This window comes from Coturnix japonica, chromosome 13 (assembly GCF_054131305.1).
Source record: "Coturnix japonica strain WE chromosome 13, WE-NBRP24, whole genome shotgun sequence".
Classification (NCBI taxonomy): Eukaryota; Metazoa; Chordata; class Aves; order Galliformes; family Phasianidae; genus Coturnix; species Coturnix japonica.
The window spans coordinates 15,979,521-16,000,796 of record NC_140675.1 but is presented as its reverse complement, the minus strand read 5'-3'; the positions used below and the strand labels follow the sequence as shown (position 1 = coordinate 16,000,796).

The 21,276-nt window shown below is 42.3% G+C and overlaps 1 protein-coding gene across 4 annotated transcripts; it reads right to left on the bottom strand.

Moving 5' to 3' along the window:
* Positions 1-801: 801 nt before the first annotated feature.
* MOSMO (modulator of smoothened) lies at positions 802-21,257 on the bottom strand. Of its 4 annotated transcripts, none has more exons than XM_085514169.1 (4): positions 21,124-21,254; positions 10,664-10,876; positions 7,723-7,818; positions 802-4,374 (listed from the first exon to the last, which is right to left on the bottom strand). In XM_085514169.1, exons 1-3 carry the CDS (start codon positions 21,227-21,229, stop codon positions 7,772-7,774), a joined length of 366 nt encoding a protein of 121 aa, XP_085370295.1. In that variant the 5' UTR covers positions 21,230-21,254; the 3' UTR covers positions 802-4,374; positions 7,723-7,771. The 4 variants fall into 4 exon arrangements, 3 of the variants coding, with proteins under 3 accessions (XP_085370295.1, XP_015732583.1, XP_085370296.1); XR_001558398.3 differs by having other exon boundaries at positions 4,238-4,374; positions 7,723-8,483; XM_015877097.3 differs by lacking the exon at positions 7,723-7,818.
* Positions 21,258-21,276: the final 19 nt, after the last annotated feature.

Sequence of the window (21,276 nt, the reverse complement as noted above, 5' to 3'; positions counted from 1 at the left end):
CTTATTTACGTCTTCCATTAGATACCTTATAAAAAGTTTTGAAGGGACACACTACACAGTTACACAAGCTATGATTATTGGCTCTATCCATTCATAAAGTCCCAGCAGGATTTCCTAACGCTGACCTTACCCAGTTTTTCCAAGATCTGACCATTGTCCAATTACTGTGCTATCTTCCTGATACATGCACCCATTACATGAATAAACTCAGCCTTAAAATAAAAATAAAATGAAATAAAACAGAAAGAAGAAAGAGAACAAGACACTGTTACAGCAAAGCGCTTAATACCTCAAGAACATACATTCCAAAAAGCAATAAAATTGTCAGGAGCTTAAAAAACAGCAAATCAGAAAGCAGTTTCAACAAGGAGTCACGTATCCACCTACAGAAAGCATTCTGGAAGCAATTTGGTGTTGGTTTTGAGGCAGTTTATTACTTGTATGGGGCTAACAGAGACCCCTGCAGCGCTCCGCCCAACCCCTCACCTCACTGAGGAAGAACCCCTCCGCTTGCCGCGCTGTCCCGCCCCACACTCACCTCAGCGGGTAACGGCTCTCCAGCTCCTGTTCCTCCTCACGTCCCGGCAGCCTGGGGGGCCGCCACTTCGCAGACAGAACCCCCGGACCCCCACTCAGCACCGGCAGCTTGAGTCGCCTCCTACCCGCTGTTACCCGCTTTATTACCCGCTGTGTTATCCGCCGTGTTACGGCGTTGCCGATGGAGACGGAGCAGCGCCGCTTCCCGCCGCCGGAGGGCGGTGAGGCGCGCACCCCCCAGTCAGTCAGTGCAGGCACGGCAAGGAGGTTTTAGTAGACAATTTATTTTGATAAACTTGCTCAATAACAAAAATACAAGTGTGAAGAAAATTATGTTCATTTTTTTTTTATACAGTTTGTATTAACATTTGTTCAGAAATCATCAATTAAAAAACAAAACAACAACAACAAAAAGAAATTAAAAAAAAAAAAAGAAATGTTGTAAGCACTTAGAAAACACTCCTCAGTAAAGGCAGGCAGACGGATGCAGGCAGCCGGGCCTGGGGCAGGGAGCGACGGGATGCCCGGGCCGCAGAGCCGCTGGTGGACACCGTTTCCTTCATTATTTTCATCCTTCACACAGTTTTTAAAGGACAATTTTATTATCTACACGCGTGTTCTGAAGTGGTTAAATAACAGCTCTGAAACACAGGCATAACGCAGGGCCCAGCTGGCATGGCGGCCAGAGGGTCAGGCTCAGGAGCACAGCCCTGCCCCAGCTCTGCTGCACCGGGTTGTACTACCAGCAAAGCACCGTGAGCGCTGGATGTGACTGTGCACTCAAGGAAGCACGTTCTACTCACCCCTGGGACTAATGGCTCTGAGGGGATCGTGTCTCAACCATGAGATTTACATACACATATCCAACAGTTCTCATTCTGAAGGTATTTCAAGCTTCTGATCTCACTCACGCTTTGTTAGCCGAATAAACAAGGCGCCCATAGCAATAACCCTCCGGAGAATTTGGAAGAAGAAGACTGAAGAATTTCGAGTAATGCACAAAATGTGCTGTCCTTCAAAAAGAACGAATGGCAGAAATAGAAAAGTTTATGTAAACACAACATAAATACGGGATTACCTTTGGAGAAGACTCGTATGGGAACTTTCCTTGAACTGAAAGAAGTCTACAGATGTTTAGGCATGTTCAGTACGAACTTTCTGTAGTTTAAACCTTGTGCAAATAGAACCTATAAATAATATTCAGCAGATTTTACAGTGATGCTCTTAGGTATTGAAGAATAATGTACACATCTTTCAAACAAAAGTAACAGACAAAAGTTTGACAAATGATTGCACCATAAAACAGTGTTTTATATACAGTTTACAAGATATGATTTTCTGCTATAAATTAATACTGTACTATATAGTACTTAGTGACGTTATTAAAAGCAACTGTTGACAGCTGTCTCTTCATTTACTGATGGAGTCACTTTATTTTTAATGCAAATGGCTGTATTCTATTTCTGGACTCAAAATGCTCCAATTGTGAATAAAACAGCTGGTTGGTTACATCTGTTATTTAATAATTCATAGCAACAGCACTGGTAGATCGGATCAATTTCCAGCCAGTTTTTTCAGTTATATGATGATCCACTAACTGAAGCCTAAATCCACCATATACGTGATGTTACTATACCTGAAATAAGTAGGCGAGGGGTGGCATCTTGGTAGCCAAGAAACTCTTCCACCCTCTACATTCCAGTTACAAGAACCTAAAACTATTTACAAAAGTGATATTTCTGAAAACAGAAGAGCTTTTCTTTGTCATAATTTAAGTTCAAGCAAATACTTCAGCTTTGGCTAAACCCACAGTAATGCTGAAAGTTTAGACATACCCAGCAGCTGAACCTGACATTTTATCTTTCATTAATGCATCTTCCTGTTAGCAGCACTGGAAAAAATTAGAACATTCATACTGAAAGACTTAAGTTCAGAACCAAATCATGTTTCAGCCATCATTTACAAATGGCTGGGGCCTGGCCATATTTACAGGTTAGAGTACTTAAGAAAAATTTAGTGTTATGTGAACACTTCTACCTGTAAGGGAAAAAGAAGTCACTGAGGCTGTTACAATGACAAGTTTGTTCCAGAACATCAAAATATGAACTGTTTAACTCGGCAGAATCAGATAACTTCAGGTTATCTGATAAGTGATTATACTGGTAAATCACAGATTAACTGGAGAACAGATACTGAGAATGCAGGCAGCCTTCCTGGGACACTAACAAAAATGCTACTTTCCTCTAGGCAGATCGAGTGGTAAATTATGACACCTATGGAGCCAAAGACTTATTTCTGTGTTGAAAAGTAAAACTGCTTTTTTGTGAGGAATATTTACTCTAAATGTGGTTGGCCCTTAAATCTGCATGTAGATTCACTTCAGTAAATGAGGCGTGTACTGTTTATACAATGATATTGCTATTGGGTTTTTTGTGGAGGTGAATAAGTCCATCCACCTCTGCAGTGAAACAGTGCTTGCATTACTTTAAATGTTACATTTTACCTGTGCTAGAGAAATGCTCATCTGTGGTAAACAGCTACGTTTGAACACAAATGAGTGTTAATATAACAACGCAGTAGAAAAAGAGACGTTCTGTACAACAGTTGCTAATAATTTAAATAGTGTCAGTTTCCCAAAATTAGGGTTTTAACTTTAAGGTATGACATGATCTCACCTTCCACCCTCATATACAAATAAATTACCATAAAAAGAATTTCAGCTTAACTTAAAATTGCACCTAAAAAGGCATGGGATCGTTTGTACCTAATACAAAAACTGTTAAAATCAAGGGCTGCTACAAAGAATGAGGTAAACTGAAGACTCTCAGCTATGTGGCCTTCAGAGAAATGGCTTTTTCTTTTTCTATTGAGTTCTAGTTTTGCACACCACAGTGTTTTGCTAGCAAAGCGTTCTGAGTTCTTTTCCAGGAACCATTTGTGTGTATATACAAATATATACATATGTGTATATACACACGCACACATACACACACACACTGTATACTGCATCAGCAAAATATATATATAATCATATATATATATATTTATATAAATATAAGGAAGAAATCCCCCTCTAAAATGTTCTTTAGTGTTTTTCTACAGCTTATGGGGGAGGAGGGGATGTATGTCTTCATGATGGTACATACATTTTAGAGAAAGTTTGCTCTATTGGCTTCTTGGTGCAGCAACGAAAGACTGATCCATACCGGTGCCAAAGGCTTTGCTCGTGAGACAGAGGATGTAAAATACTAATCTCCTATACAGCGAGGCCAGCCTCGCTTGCATTCCTCTGCAACCCTCTGGTCTACCACAAAGTTCATAAATACTTTGACTTCCAAACCATTAGACATTAAAAACTAGAACAATACAGTAACACGGGGCATTATGCTTCTCAGTGTAAAGCATTCTTCACTAGTTCCTATCACAGTGCAGACCTGACTGCATTAAATATGCTCAGGAGATTAGTCAACGTTGTCTGTATTTGGTAATGGGAAAGGCTCTCCATTTTTTTAATCCAAAGTGCATAGTGAGAAAAAGTCAAAGCATTCCTCTTTTCAGTAAGTGTCTGATAGTCACATCGAGGCATCCTCCTGAGAATGCAATTCTGATGTCTTGTTCTTTTCCAAAACAAAGTCCCGCAGTTCAACATTCATCAGCCAGGTAAACAAACTTTGCCAGCAAATAGAAGTCCGACTATTGTAAAGAAAATGGATAAGACAAACAGTACATACGAAGACCCAACCACTGTGTTATTGGGTAATTTATATGGTTGACCTCCGACTTCATTGATGTAAAATCCTATTGGAAATATTAGGGCTGCCATACAGAATAGAATCACTGCAAAGAAAAGAAAAAAACAGTGTTAGAATCAAAATATTTACCAGTTGATGGAGCAGTACAGAAAAGCAAAGCATTTTGAGCAAACTGAAAAGCTGAGATATCCCCATCTCTAACCAGCTTTAAGTGATCGACAAGAATCTATCTTGCTTTTAGAAGATCCCACAAATACTAAGAGATCACCATTTTGATAGTAATTTCAGCTCTGCTCATTGGATCACAATCTGTTTTTACATAAGTTTGGAAGATATACTTCTATCACTATCCATGAATGTAGTCATTCACTTCTCCAGTTATTTCAGACTGTCATTACCCCCCACGCCAAGCTAAACACTGAGATTTCCCTTCTTATTTTCAGAGGTGTCTTCTACAATTGTAGTCACCCTCTCCCCTTTTTCACAAACATTCTTACCCTGTGGAAGGTTTGCTAAACATTGCAAACAGAGATTGTTATTATGATTTCTTTCAATAAAATAAATCCATTTCCTAAATTCACAGATTCCTGCTTTTTCTTACTAAGTAATATAGGTACTGTACTTAAGCAACAGCAAAAAACAATACAAAACCAACCCAACCCAAGCAATCTCTAACGCTGGCAATAGTAACAGCCAGCACCTTAACTGCTGGCTCCTGTGCAAGTCAGAAATGCTCCAGATGCTTTTATTTCCAAAGGCACCTTAAGCAAATTGAGCAGCTCGCCTGTTCTTATCAGGACATTAAAGGCAGTCTCTACTCTTTCCAGCTGAGGATATGATGGGGTAGAGAGGCGTCAATTTTGGAATGTAATTTCACTACTCTTCTACTGGCTCATGCTCTGGTTTTTCCAGCCACAGCATTACATGACAATACTAACAGCTGTTTGTTTGGTTTTTTTTGTGTTAAATGAACTCCATGTTTATACAAGATGAAATGCTTATCACATATTTTATGCCTTAATGCTCAAAACATTGTGTTCATGTAGTACAGGTCTCAGCTTCATGGAACAGCAATCATGTCCTGTGGCAGAGACCAGTTGTGAACAAGAAGAAGCTGAATTCAGGAAATGTCTGTGCAGGTTTTGCACAAATAAAACAGGATGGTTTGATCACACGATGCATTTCCGACCATCAGCTGTTTTTTGCATTCCTAAATGCATGAAACAGCTCACACACAATTTGAGTCAAATGCTGCTAACATGAGAATCAACCCCACTGCTAATACTAAAATACTTAGTTGGGAATAAATAAATAAAAATCAAAATAACTAAATACAACAACCGTTCCACTAGAGGGAGCTGGTGCCTTGCTTTTAATTAAACTTCATCAGCTGATGAAGGATAAAGAATCGCACAAACGAATCCAGCAGCTGCAGTTACTGAATTCTTCTTGCTCAGTGCTACCACATTAGGCTATAAAACAACACCAAAGAACCAGAAATCAAGTATTAAACATTATTTCATCTTAAAGCTTTCAAATATATGGCTATGGATCCACACAATCCCATACTGCACAATCAGACGCTTAGAGAATATTTCCCCTTTTTAAATTGTATCTTAACCAGCAAGCAGTCCAGCTCAGGAGAGAAAGCTCAGGTGTATGTGTTTCTTGAGCAGATCAGTTTAAGCACAGAAGAGCTCTCCATTGGAGTGGTCCAGGAAGCTGTGTTTGATAATGAGCACTTAGAAATGCAACACGTAATCAGTAAAAGTTCAAACAATGCTCTGAGGATGGCTGACATTATCATAACTCAACACTTTTTACTACTTCCAGTCTGACCCTGAAGAACATTCCAGTAATTTACAGAATTGCTGTTACATTTTAACAGCAGGAAGCATGTTGGAAATAGCTGGAGGATGCTGAAACCACTTTTAAGCTTAAGTCTCCCTTATCACATCCAAGAACTACATGACTGGAAAAGTTCTGATGAAGAATAGATCTTTATCTCTCTTTACTAAGCAATTGCTCCTTGAGGCACGTTGTTCATACACAAACTCAGCAGTACTGTTGGTCTGAGAGCAGCTGGTGGCACTGCATTGGAATACAGTCATTTTTAGGCTACTTGCAGTGGCTGTCAAAAGAGGTCTAGTTTCTTTAACTCTTAAGCTCAAAACTGATTTGAGCATTCAGTGGCAATAACTTCTATGGATCCAGGATAAAGTATATTAAAAAAATGAAGTATGGTTCAGAGATGCATAGAACAGTACCAAAACAGGTTACTTGCCTGCTACCAATCTACACCACCATATCATGGGGCATAATCAGTGACAAAACAGTACAGAGTTGGGATGGCAACAGAGAACCAGCTTGAGCAACATGTAAACAACACCATGAAGAGCTGATAGATTTTTTGGCTGCCATCAACAGGTGAGGCACAGCTACAAGTTTACAGTGCCTCTTTTACTGAAGATGCAAAGACCTGGACAGCATGGAAATGAACGCCAAGATGGAATCCATACTTCATTACAGCGTGTGAATTTGACACTACAATTAATAGGGCTCAAAGAGCAAGGATAGTTTTGACAACATCTATGCCCAGGGTCACAATACCTATCACATCAGTTCAGGATGCCGCGAGTCTTGAATAACCCTACAAGAAGAATATGAAACCTCCCGCATTTGCCATTAGAAAAACTTTTGTCATTCATGCAGCATGGCCTGAAAGACTGAAATCTCCCTCCTACCTTCAAAGCTAGTTTACAGGGAAGCCAAAAAGACAAGTTTCTATGTAGTAAAACAATCAGTGAGTGATGAAAGATGCAAATACAATGCTAGTAAATACACGCAAGTATGTCCCTTCAGAAGTGTAAACTAAAAAGAGCATATATGATAGTGAAGTTGTCTTTGTGCACCCGTTAGCTAAACAAGACAGAGAAGACCACTCAGCAATAACTCGTATTTAGAAAGCGCTCTGTGTAAAAGCATCATCCAAGATGGCATTATTACAAGCACCAGCACTTAACCACTAACAAAAAAAGTACATAATGCAGTTAGTTTAAATCTCAATATAATTAAGAAATCAAGGAGAATGGTTTCATTGCTGTGTGGAAAAGTTCTGATTTGTGCTTTAGGAGAGTTATTCCTTTGTGACCTTTGCTAGAAACAAAATGAAAAGCAAGCAGCTTTCTCTGCTGTCATCAGTAGTGCCAACAAAACCTGCTGAGGACAGAGGGATACGTGCAAAGACTCATTCAGGGATGTATAGATCCCATCTACAAACATAACCTGAGTAAAATATTTAAGTGAAAATGAGACTGCAACAGAAGCTGAAACCAACAGCCTGAACATTAAATCATCACAATTCAAAACAATATCTAAATTCAATCTAATACTATCTTAATCTTTTAGTTGTAGCAGAAAAACTCTATCCTACCTTTGCTTCTCTTTGAAGGTGTTGGTATAGGCATGCCAAGCAATCAGCACTAGTTTATGACCTGGACTCTTCTTCCCTGAATTACCATACTGTGCTCTGCAAAGTGAGCAAAGGAATGAAGTGCTGAAGATGTTTGCACCAATTTACTCTACAGAATTCTATCAACTGAGGAAAACATCAAATAGTTCCTGAGTCTGTCACGTGATTATCATAAAAATCAAGACAAAAGAATCAGGAAGTTCTTTTTCCCTAGATAATATTGTTAAACCAGCTACATGGAGCTGCTCTTCCAAGACCTTTCTCTTCTGCAAGGGAGGTCTTCTTCTTCCTCCTCAAAAACAGAGGTATTTCAGATAGTCACCTATGGATAAGAATGAGACTTTCTCATAACTTCTCTGGACTGCATTTCACCACCTCGGACAGAAGGGTAGCTAGAGGGGATCTGCAACAAACTGACTTAACCCATTGGGGTCAAATTCCAGCACAAATGGGGCAAGAGTGACCTCTTGCCTGGCTCTCCTTGCTGCTGGCAGAGTTGCAAGGAAAGGGCTGAGCAAGACCATTCCTTTGCGGTTAGATGATTTCATCTAGACCCCCCTTGCATTTGAAGAGAACAGAGCTGCCAGTCCCAGAGATGCCTTTAGCAATCCCAGCAGACTTCACTGCCCCTTAGGACAGCACATCCTATGTCATGTTCTGAAAGTTCTGCGAGGAGAGTGTCTGCTAGTCGCCTGTACTGGGCTGTTCAGTCTTGAAATCACCTGCAGAAGAAATGTAATACAATTATGAAGTTTTCCCTACTCTGCTCTAACGAGTTACCCATGTTTTCATAATACAGCATTCTGCCACTTCACAGGAAGGTTTGTGGCAGTCGTCGTAGTTGATGCCACACGCTTATATGCATCCTGATACCAATCTACAGATAGAATACTCATCTGTGTTGCCATACAATGAACCACAGAATTTGCTTATATTGACTTCCCGAAAAATAAAGAACTCTGCCTTCCATTCCATTCTTTTCCCAAAATGACTTTTCTTAAGTGAGTTAAGAAATAAAATTCCCCACCATCACTGTTAATAGAGTGGCACGAATTGGAGATAAATATCAAAGATGGTAAATTTCAGCAACACAGCAAATGTGTCTTAATAGAACTATAAATAATTCTGAGTTGCAAGAGAACAAATTAATGTGCTTCATTATTAAACATCCCGTAACAAAAGTGCTGAAACAAAGCAGCATCCTTCTAAAGTTAAGGCTTCCAATAATGACCTTATTGCAAAGCCCAAAGGAATCCACAGGGGAAAACAAACAAACAAACGAGCTTTATGGTATCAGAATTTTTATCTGAAATAAGCATCGAAGTTGTAGAAAATTAAAGATGCAAGGATTTCATCATTGGAAATATTTTAAGGAATTGAAACATGTAAAAATCAAAATGCAAGCTGTGAATTGTGGGGGGAAAACCCTCAAAAAATAAATATTATGTAGTACTCAAACGCCAGCAACCTACAACCAACCAAATACTTGGTTGAGAACTAAACAGCTTTGAGATCTGCTCACTGCAAGCATCTTAATCATATATAGCATTCTGAATTTAACCTGTCCCAGTGTATATTAGATATACTTGAAATACTTAATAGACAACAGCAACTAGAAAAGCTTGCATGGAACACCCAACAAAATGTCTGTCTATTTTAGCCATTAGTTGGAAAATGAATAAAAGCCAACCGCAACGGACACTACTTCAACAGCTCCTTAGTCTCTTTGATTGTACAAGTGCCTCAGCAAAGTGCATCTGCTGAAGCTCACGGCTTTTTTTTTGTTTTTGTTTGCTGGGTTGGGTTTTTTTTTGGGGGGGGGGGGTTAACACATTATTCCCCTCCCCAAACAACCTTAAATTCATTTATATTAGATGTCATTAACTTCCATTAAGCCTTACTTATGTTTGTATAAACCACGAACTTGCATTTTCTAGTTAGTGTGTACACTGTTATCATATGTAAACTTAAAAGGAGTCAGCTTTCCAGTTTTTTCATGCTGTCATCACCACCACTAAAGCACCATCTTACAGCTGGCATCAGCCTGAAACACACATCAAGGAAAAGGAAATTTGAGTTATTCCTTTTCTTGTGGGTTTTTCTTTAGCACTGAAGTAGCCACAGCATACATTTCCCTGTGTCAAACACAGGGCTGCTGGAGGAGGCTCAGTCTTTGCTGTGAGGAATTATGCCGGTGTTCACACAGCACAAAATGAAGGGAGGCAGAAAAACATTAGTGCTATTCCCTCTGCAAAAGTACTGCCGCAGGACACTTATGGGAAGCAAGTCTCAGTGCTGTGAAGCACAGCAGGTGCTCTGCAGTGGGCAGTCCCCCCCATAACCAATTAGGATGCAGATACTGTGAATAAAACATCCATTGTGAGCAGCAAGCAGGACTGACCCAGCATCAGCACTGAATGAAGTATTCAACAGCGACACCTGAAGTAGGGATGGGCTTCAGACTGCAGTAAGTCTCAGATGCACCAACTGCTTCCCCTGCATGGGGGAACTCCCAGTCATCCCATTTGGCCAGAAGTTCTGGATACGGGGGTGTGGGGAAGGAAGAACGATCCAGCACTGACCTCATCCTATCTCTGCTCATTTTCACAGGTCAGCAAATGTCACTCCTCAAGGAAGGCAAAGGGGGCAGCCCACACAAGGCCCTCCTTTCCCTCACCTTGGGCTCCCAGGCTATCAATCCCTCTCCGTTACCAGCCACTTAAGATATCAATCCCTCAGTTTCTGAACAATTTCCTTCTTCTCTCAGATGCAGTATTTGAAGAGAAAGAGTATTTTGTAAAGAAGGAGCCCTAAGAACTGTTCCCTGACAACGCTATGTGTTATTTCAAACTCCACCAGTTTATCCTGTGTACAGGTCAACTGTGCAGTTGAGGTCACTTACTTCCAGTGAAAGCTATCCAGCGGGCATATTTAGTAGCTTCTCTTCGCCAGTGGGAAGCCACCAGCAAACCACATGTGACAGTTAGTGAAATGATTCCCATTATGATGAAAAATAACGTAGTGACCCACTCGGGAGGCAGCCGTGGAGGAATACAGGTCCTGTCACGTCCATGGATGGTTTGACACTGTCGCACAAGGCCAACTGTGAGAGCACCTGAAAATACACAGCAGAGAGGCATGTAAACTTTCAAAATCCTCTCTGAGGGGCGCTCAATTGCAAACTGCATCTCAGGTTTGTTCCAAAATAAGGAATTCTTTCTTTGATGAGCCTTAATAAGCCTGTCAGAGACAGAGGATAGAAGGGACATGTTTAAAACATCTATCTTCATGTTCGTTCATCAAACACTTGCATGAATTGCAGTGAGATAGCTACGGCTGCATCCTGTTCTTGCGTGGCAGTCGAGCTCTAATCAAAGCAATAAAGCACTGCTGTGAATCCTGCCGCTGCCAGCTGAAGTGGTGGCGGAGCTGTAGACAGCACCACTCCCTCATCTGTGCCAGGTAAAATACTTCCATAATGTAACCAAACAGGATGCAGCCCCCTAAAGTGTCCTTAATTATCTAATGCCTTTTCCCCTTATCTAATAGAGACAGCTTTGAACCTCCAGCTCTCACAGGGGGATCTGTGTTTAGTTCGCAATAAGGTTTTAAGAATATTTTTCAAAGGAAAAAAAACAAAACAAAAAAACCACAGCCATCCTTCTTGACAGTAACTGTGTAAGAGTCCCTCTACCCGAGACATTTAGGACAATTACTTTGATGACTAACATGGGGTACTACACTCAACAACCCGGATAGCTATGCTACTGGTTGAAAAGATCCTAAGAATAGCCCAAGGCTGGTAAAGGAACCATACTGTACTGACACATTCTACCCAGAGAGCAACAATAACATGAGATGTATTTGACTCTTGAAGTTGCAAAATGGAACACAACTAGAGGGTTAGGATATATCCCAACACACAGAATCCTGCGACACAAAACGTATTTTCAAACAGATCCAAATCATTCTGATTTAAAATCTATTTCAGTACTTTTGAGACTCATGCATAAAGCAGCTTTTAGAGGACTTTAATAGCAAAATTCTCTTTATCTTGAAATTTTTACCTCAATATTAATATTTAAGGTCAAAATCCATTTCTTCCAGTGTCTCTTCTTAAGTCCTATATTTCTCAAATGCGTCTCTTCTTCTGAGCTCTGTCCTTAAATAATCACAATTGTCCTTTATCTAAATTAGAAGTCAGAGTCAACAGTGGAAAGTGTTAGAGTCCACAAATTTCGGTAAGCAAAAACTGTCTGTAGTTGATCTGTTTCAAATGAAGAGGCAACTCTTCCAGAACAAAGCAAACTAACAGTCAAAAAAGCGAGCAGGGCTCCCAAGGGAATAGCATGTTACATCGGTGTTAGTGCTGGTGGTACGCTCCCAGAGGATGGGAAGGACAAAACTATTCCTGGTTCAATTCTTTTGAAGTGATCCTGAAACCTCTAGACTACAAACTTTCGGTCCTATTCAAATGTATCATTTTAATGACGTATTCATCAGCTGAAAGATTTGGAGATTAATTTTTACTTCGAAGTTGAAGTCCTTAAAAATGAGTCAGTTACAAAACCCACAATTATTAAACTACAAAATTGGCATTTCCTACCCTGCGTACGAAGCAGCTGAACCACGGCTGTGCACCAGGGTTACACAGAGCTCAGCCACCGTTCCACAGCACTCCCTCCAAAGACACAAGGACAGTTGAAAGAAACTATTTAGATTATGGTTTCCTAAATATCACACCCATTGCGCAAATGCGTTGTTCTACTCTTGGTTTTTAATTGGATTTTTGAAGCATCAGCAAATGAATAGCAGCGTAAGTTACTTTGGAGGACCAACACTGAACTTTATCATTAACCTTTTGCTAACACATACTCAGTATTTACTCTTAAGTGTGCTTCACAAATTGCAGATTTGAAGTAGATACATTCCACATTCAAAGTGTTGAACCTGTAGACTCCTGGGAGGAAAGAGGGCAAAAGAAGATTCCTGAAGCTCTCCCAAAGGCTCCATAAAGGCAGCTAGGAGAAATAACCTCATTATATGCTCCTGAATTCCAAGATACTGTTCACAATACAGGATAGCACACCTGCGCACTAAAACTGAGACAGAAGCAACTTAAACCTCACAGCTTGCTCCCATAGTAACATCTGTTGAAGGCAGACCCAAAAAGAAGAACAGGTATAAAATGAATCAACGTTTCACAAAAGTATTCAGAGAAAAAGGGAAAAGGCCCCAGACAGAAGGAAGATGAGCCCCAGTGTTTCACACCGGGGTAGATGTGCTGCTGCCCCCAGCAGCCCCGTGCCAGCACGCTGCTGTGCCATCCCACAACCATTTCCATGGCAATAGCGCCATAATATAATAGCCCAGAAACAAAGAGTGCCACAGCCCTGACAGTCCATCACTTCTGAATTATTAACAGCACCACAGAGATGCCATGGTTGGAAAGCAGCAGCTCGACAGCAGCTACACAGATGTTCACCCCTCATCTGTTTGATGGTGGGGACATGCAGGACCAGGCGGGCACAGGAGGGGTGCTGGTGTGGCGCACTGTGGTACATGAAGCAATTAATGTGGTAAAAGCACAATGCACTGCCAGCGTGACAAGGACACTGGTAAGTTTGATGATTTAGTAATGAGCACGGTACATGGAGCCATGTTATATGAGCACACTGAAACATTCATAGCTGCTGGTTAGGTAACAGTCACATGCCAGAGGATGACATGTAAAATAAGGGCAGCTCAGTGAAGCCATTCCCTGTAACTTACTGGGCCACAGAGATGATAAGGACAGGAGGAAAGGACGTTATTTTTGGAAAGTTTCTAAGTTCTGTACAGTTAATAAACTTGAATGGAAATAGGTCCAGATCCATCTAAGAGTAGGAATGGACTGCAGCTGTCTATGCAGAGCTGCAGCACGCTCCTGGATCCAGGTGGAAGCTTCGTAGTCTAAAGTGAATGCAGTGATTTGAATATGTGCCACTTTGCAGTTACACCACTAAAACATCTCTGAGGTTACCATGCAAGTACAGCACTTGGGATGTGCCATGACAGATCGATTCTTCTACTGCAGATGTTCCAGTATGTCGCTCAGTTAGACTGAGGTAACCAGGCTCTGACTCACTAAGATAAGACTTATGAACGTTAGAGGATGATTTAAAGAAAGGCTTAAGAGAGTAAAGAAGGATTAACTGCAAAGGCACAGAATACAGAGGAGTCCAAAACAGAGGGATTACGAATTATCATTCCCATCCTTTGTATGCCAGATCTTACATCCTGACACACATTGTCTCCTGCATCACCTCACAGCCATGGTAACCCTGGAAAAGCTCTGGAGCTCCTCACTCTGAAGCAGACCAGCCCTGTTTGATAAGTGACCAGAAGCACCATCAGTTCTTATGCCCAGTAGATATTTACTGGTTCAAAACACACATCTAAAAATATTTTTAAAGTGCTTAAAAATAACTTTTAAAGAAGAACTAGATTTACTTGCAAAGTCCCCACTATATCTAGAGTGCAATTTTTAAGAGCAGTTCTGCAAGATACGTTACATAAACTGCTATTTCTCTTCTCCTCCATTTATTCCCTCAGACTATTCTCCCCTCAAACCAAGTCTGAAACGCACCATTATTCTTGCACTAGAAATGTAAATGATGATCCTTTGTTTCAAAAACTAAGTGACTTTCCTATAGAAAAACACTAATTCTGGCATCAATATGTAGCTTTGCGAGCTTCAAACAGCTGCGATGAACCCACTAATTGAACTGTGTTTAACAAACTAATGTCCAGACAATTTATTAGGTACCATTTTTGACACTGTTTAGAAATCCAAAGCTTATTTCTGGCTTTTAAACAAAAGAATTCTCATTTCAAAATTTTTAAAGGGTCAAGACATATGAGCAGAAAAGCCCGTCTTGTTTCTGAACGGCCTGTGGAGTAGAATGGCCTCAGAAGCTTTCAATTCAGTACTAGAACCATGCATAATTCAAACCAAATCTCGCTCCACAAAGCAGAGTTCTCCCTTCCTGCCTCCTTCTACCACCAGAGAGAAAAAGAAAAATAAATCAGGGGCAGCGTACTGGGAAAGATCCTTATGACTGACACGTCCTAGAAAAGCACACTGCTGCAGATGACAATCTTTAGGATTTAGGAGCTATGATGTTTAAATTGCAGATATTTGGACCAATAAGTAGCAAGTTTACCACTGAGCTTCAGCATACGAGACTTCAGTGCTTAGTCTTTATATTGTCTGCTTTAAAGAGATGAACCACCACACACTGAGTTATCCTCACACCAAAACACAGGAACAACTCTCCCAGGGACATAACAAAGGCTCTGTGTGTTCTCATGTATCTCTGTCAAAGAGATCTGCCCACACTGAAGGTGTTCTTTCCAACTTTACAAGACAGCATTTAATTAAATGTTGGTAAACAGGATCTATAGTGAGCAGCAGCTTTCTGGCTGTTGCTTTTCTTACACTGTAAGTGTCTGCATGACAGGATGGTACCATCAGGGAACGCTACAAGCTTTAGTTGCTGAAGTGGCAGGAGCCTGGCAGAGAGAAGTCGCTGTGCTTTAAAACAGATAAGCAAGAAATGTAAGGCTTAAATTTTTAAAAAATAAACAAAAATAAACCTGTAGCTATTTCCATTTCCCCCCAGTCAAAATAAGACTAAACAATGACAAAATTCAGAGCCTAAAAAAAAATAAAGATCAAAGGCAGTGTCAACATTTAAATGTTTGGTTTTTTCTAGTCAGTTTCACCAGTTTTATGCCACGCATTCAGTAGAAAGCCAGAAGCTATGACACACCTCCTGCTGCTCCGCTGCTTAGCATCCAACAGGCTTGTGTTGCTGTTGTTGTTTTTAATGAAGTTACACTTGGCTTCAGACAGAGCCATGAAGAGCCGCCCCTGCACCCAATGCCTGCAGTGCTGCACAACCTCCTCAGGAGCATCCAGCTCCCCACGACACAACCAGACATGGCAGCAGATCTGGCCATATAGATCCATGTCACCCTTTTATTCCACATTCTTCACGCAGTAAAAGCTTAGGGTGCCTTCTGCAACCAAACAACCCAGTCATATTCCACTGAAAGAAATGTCTCCTGCACAATCTTGTTGTATGAAGTTGAACCACACGCAAGTTTAAAAAACAAACTGAAACATGTTTCTTCCCGTTCAAGTTTCTACAGTGGAAAACTACATTGTTAACACATTAATTAAAGCTCATGATTAGTTTCAGAACAGAATTCAACCCAAGAAGTCCCTTCTTCACCGTTGTGACACCTCTCCCTGCACAGCATTCCAGGCACCGCCAAGCACAGCAGCATTTCCCCCTGCACTATCCAGGTAAACTCCTTGACTTCTGTGCCCACAAACGAGGCCATTTGATTATCAAATCATTGGGAATAACAAGCTCAGCCCTACTAGCGAGTGCCCAATATCACTGCAAAGATTTGCTCCTGGGTAAGTTCAAGATATAATGTAAATTCTATTCAGCTGAAAAACATTTAAATCACAGTGGATTGTTAATCATTACACCCCGGAATACCGTCATCCTTAATGATCCCAAAGTGCTTTGTAAATTATGGCCCAGAACTGCACCTACTGTGATGCTTCTGGGTGGCAGCCAGCTGTTCTGGCTGCTCTGTGTGCTCTGTTCCTGCAGCAGCTCCCTAGAAGGATGCTGCGATCTCCAGCAGGGAGCATGTCAGTTCACCCCAAGGACACAGACATAATGCACTGAGCATGTCTTGCTTAAAGAGATGCTCTGGATACTACTACATGATCTATGGACCTTTGGAACCCTAACTGGTGTTTCAGTGCAGTGTCTTCTATGTGGTCAGTTCACCCTGCAGACAAACCAGCACAACCACCCTGTGTGTCCTATGGTACCCAAGAGAGCCCAAACTTTTGCTATCAATTCTATTGATAAATTAAAAAAGCCATACAAACAAGACAATGCTTAAGTAAGAAATCAAGCAGAAAGTTAGTTCTCTGTATGTTGCTTCAAGACTGATAAAAACGCATGTAGGAAGCAGCCGAGTTTGTGAAATACCTATGAAAAAAAGTAGGTCAGGCTTAAAAGTTTGACCTACTGATCTTTGCTTTGGCAAAAGTACAAACCGAGTTCACATAATGCTGCTTGCATCTGAGTGCTGCCTGGAAGCTAAGCAAAACAACTGTTTTTAATAAGCCTCAGTCATTAACATGATCTCATTTCTCAGGTTTCAGAGTTCTACGTCCCTGATTTGCAGTACGTTCCATTGCAGCCTTACTTCTAAGATTCATATTTTAAGTGACACTTCCATTAATCCCGCTGTCGTATCACATCAATGAACATAGTAAGCATGCCTGAAAGCAGCTCTAAGTTGATTTAAACAAACCATTACTATTATTAGCAAAGCACAGACAGTTCCCAAAGCCTCAACAATGCATCTTTATGACAATTAGTGCCGTTTGTAAGGCAGATTTACAACAACGTGCTCCTTGAGGAAAGTTGTATACATCCACACAAGAGAAAAAAAGACATTTGCCGAACAGAAGCAGGATTCAGTTGTATGGTAAAAGCAAATGCAAAACTCAGTTCCCCTCTGGACAAAACCAGGCAGCTCTCTGCTCCCTGCTCTGGCAGGCTCAAGTAACCAGGCTGACACTGCACTCTTTTATGAGATTCTTCCTACACATAAAATAGTTCCATATGTTTAAAAGTTGAGCAAGCACAAAGTTAATTCACTACAACAATGCCTTACTGCCAGCTTTTCTTGTGCCTTAAGGCCTGGTCAGTGACAGAACCAACACAGCACACATCCCCTGCTTTGTCAGATGCTGACATTGCCTGGAAGACATCTAACAGTCAAAGGGAATGGATAGAGACCCTAAGGATGTCGGGGTGACTCCCAGCAGGGACACACCACTTACAGGCAGCTCTCATTACAGTATTCAGGACTTGGGTTTCAACATTCTTTGCCAGTCCTTACTAGTTCTTATGTGCTTTGCGTGGCTCTTCTGTTGGTGTTCTTAGTGGCATCAAAACCTTGGGGCTCGTTGCCCTGCTCAGCAGTGTACCAGGGCACTGCCTCTGGACACCCACCACTCGGGGCAGCCAAAGGAAAGCATGTTCTGAAGCACACTAACTAAATACCTGATTCTAAACACATCGGATGCTCACAATGGCTTTGCAGAGCACCTTTCAGCAAGCACTCATATCACTCAAGCTTGCATTGCAGAGTGTACACAAAGCAGCCATAAGATCTTACCCTACATCTTACTGTGATGCACGTATCAACATAAGAGTGTACAATAAATACTTGCTTTCATGTAATCCACCAAGCTTAAGTTCTGACATTCAGTTTTACTTAATCACTGCTTTGTACTATAAATTGGAATCATTAGTGCTCCACAGGAAGGGATAACTAAAGGCACACAAAACAAGCTGATAACAGAGCTGGCTGAAGGGAGGGATTATTTGATTCCATCTCCTGCTGAATTATTCGACCCAAATGAAAAGCATTCCAAATCACCAACCCCCCAACACATACCACATCCCATTGCAACTGTTTGTGCTAGTTGTGTCTTTCGTCCACAAAAGGGCTGAGGGAATAACCTGCAACCCCCTTCCTCCCATATAAAACATCAGCACCATGAAGGACCACCCCACACAGAAAGGGAAGACACCATCAGCTTTTAAAGTTCATCACAGAAATGTACAGATACGGGAACAAAATTCATTACTACTGAGATGAGTGGGAATATAGGCAGTGATTTATGTTAAAGCCAACTCTGCCCTTATTTCTCACACAGATTACCAGTTTAAGAACAAAAGGATGTCAATACAGGAACACTGAGGTTCCCAGATGGGCATTTACCACTGTTAAACAAGAGATACAACTAAACCTCATTGAGAGCTCCAGGAGAGAAAAATCTATTCAATTTTCAACTTCCCTTGATAAGCTCAAAGATGTATGAAATACCTGAAACCAAAATAAGGAATAGATTCTTGCAAAACTATGTAGAGGAAAAGCACCAAACAAAGTCTTGGATCCATTTCCATGGAGGTGCATTTCCCCCCCAGTCTGACAAGCATCGAAAACCTTCAGTGCTCTCCATGGCACTCATTTCCTCATAGTTCCAGTGCTAAGAGGAATTCTTACAGCCAACAGTTTTCAAGTGACTATGAAGCTGTCTGTAACAGAAAGACTTGGGAGACGTGTCAGCCCTTCCCCCACACTGCTCTCCTGAGAACATAAGCTCCTTTAAATAAAACATTTAAAGCGATCTACATTTTTCAGGAAAAAAAAAAAAAAGAAATACCAAAAACCAAGAAAAACATGAAAGCAGCTAATTTGCTTTGATATCCTATTTAGCAGGAAATCACCAGCACCACTGCAGTATGATGTATGTATTGCTTCACATTTACCCCAGAACAGATTCTCCTCCTGGAACCCAAGCCCAGGTTTCCAGTCTCAATGGCTGCAGAGGGCTGTGTTGGAGCTGCTGTGATGGAGCTGCAGTGATGGAGCTGCAGTGATGGAGCTGCTGTGATGGAGCTGCCGTGATGGAGCTGCTGTGCCATGTCCCCACATCTCCTGAGGGCTCTGCTCTACATGGTGCCCAAGCAGCTGAGGGCCGGGCTGCTCCGTGCCACTGTCTGGACTGAGGGCAGCAGCCAAGCAGGGAAACACTACCCCTCCCCTTCCTTCTTGATACCAGGCTGAGCTGTAAAGCAGCACCTGGAATGATTCCCACAGCAGGTGAACCAAAGGACAAAGAGGTTACGCAAAGAAACAGTTCCTTTCACCAGCTGAGATCAGGACACTTTAGAAGACGTGCTGTGTAGCTGTGAGCACCCAAGCTGGGAGGGCTCGAGTCCATGTGCTGAGAGGTTCCTGCACCCGACCATCAGCTGGGGCTGGGATACAGGCAGGGCAGCATCCTGACAGCAGTGTCCTCCTGTGCTGTACTCATCCACAGCAGCTCTGGGTACTGAATGGCACTCAGAAAACAGCCACCATCATTCAGTACCACAGTGCTTACTACAGGCAGCCCTTGAGTGAATGAACGGGCATCCTTGCACTTCCTTTGAGTTAGGGCAAAAGGTTCCTTTCAGCAGCTCTAAGCACTGGAAACGCACATTTACATTGCTTCTAGCCACAAGTCTTAGGATAGAGTAATTCAAATCCCACATCGATAAAGATCAACCCAACAGCCATTAAGGAAGCCATGGAATGACAGCCACCTCTCCTTGGAGATTTCAGAAAGCCAACAATTTGTTTAGCTTCAAAAGATGGTAATAAAGTAAAGCCCTGCTGTGTCAAAACACAGTCTGAAAAGAGCTGCAGAAAAATCCATCCAGATTTCACATTTGCCAGTGTAATTGCAGGGAAAACCCGTGTGCAACCCTAAAAACTGTACAGGACAGGGATGGCAGGCATCCAACCCATCAAGTAACTGAGAATTCACGATCTCTAGGCACATTATAACAAGGAGCTGTTTTTATATTACAAATAGACATTAACCAGTCTTTAACAGATATAGACAGTCTGCACTTTGTTCCCCATGAGCAATTTTTCCAAGTTGGATTTTATTATCACACTGCTGGACAGGCAGAGAGGAGCCAACATCCGACACACAGGGCAGGATCTATGGACACAGGGAACGGCTTCAGACAGACACAGCTACTTCTTTATCATGAGGATTATTCTATGTCACGGTCAGTGCCTGCAGAAGGGCTCCTCACTGCAGCACACTGCTGGGGGATGAAAGAGCAGAGAATCAAGTGCTCCTCAGGGCCACAGGCAGGGAGATAACAAAACAGGGAGGAGAGGGACGCGCTATGGGTTGAGCTGAGCGCTGTGCTTGGTGAACCGACCCGTTCCTCTCCTCGAGCAGGACCAGCCAAATTCCAGGATGTACCGACAGAAACAATGCAGCCAAACCATGAGGATAAAGACAGCACGGTCAGAGATGCGCTGCCATCAGCCCCTGTGTGCCGAGCCTTACATTGTTCAGCAGAGTAAAGGGCACAACGAGTGCACTGGGCACAGTTCCGTCCTGTCACGGCAGCTGAGCACCACGCAGGGCAGCAGTTGGTTCTCACACACTGTGCACACTCAGGGCAGCAGCCCGCAGCCCTTTGCTCTGCCCTGTACCGCACCCAGCTCCAGAGACCCCCAGGACCGGCCGCTCCTCCCGCTCCCCCTGACCCCCAGCAACAGGAGGCGACCAGCCGCTCCCACCGACAGCATCCAAACGCGTCTCGTCCTTTTTGTTTGAACAGCAGAGCGCTGTTCTGACCCAGCCCCCCCAGCTGACAGCAGCTCCTCCGCCCCGACAGCCGCCCCCACCCCACGGCTCACCCGCGGACTCGCCGGTGTTGATCCAGTCGGGGTTGGCCAGGCTGGCGATGGCGAAGATGTCGGCGGCCAGGAAGAGGCATCCTGAGATGACGGTCAGTTTGTCCATCTCCTCCGGCCGCCGCCCGGCTCCAGCTGCGGGCCCGGCCCGGCCCG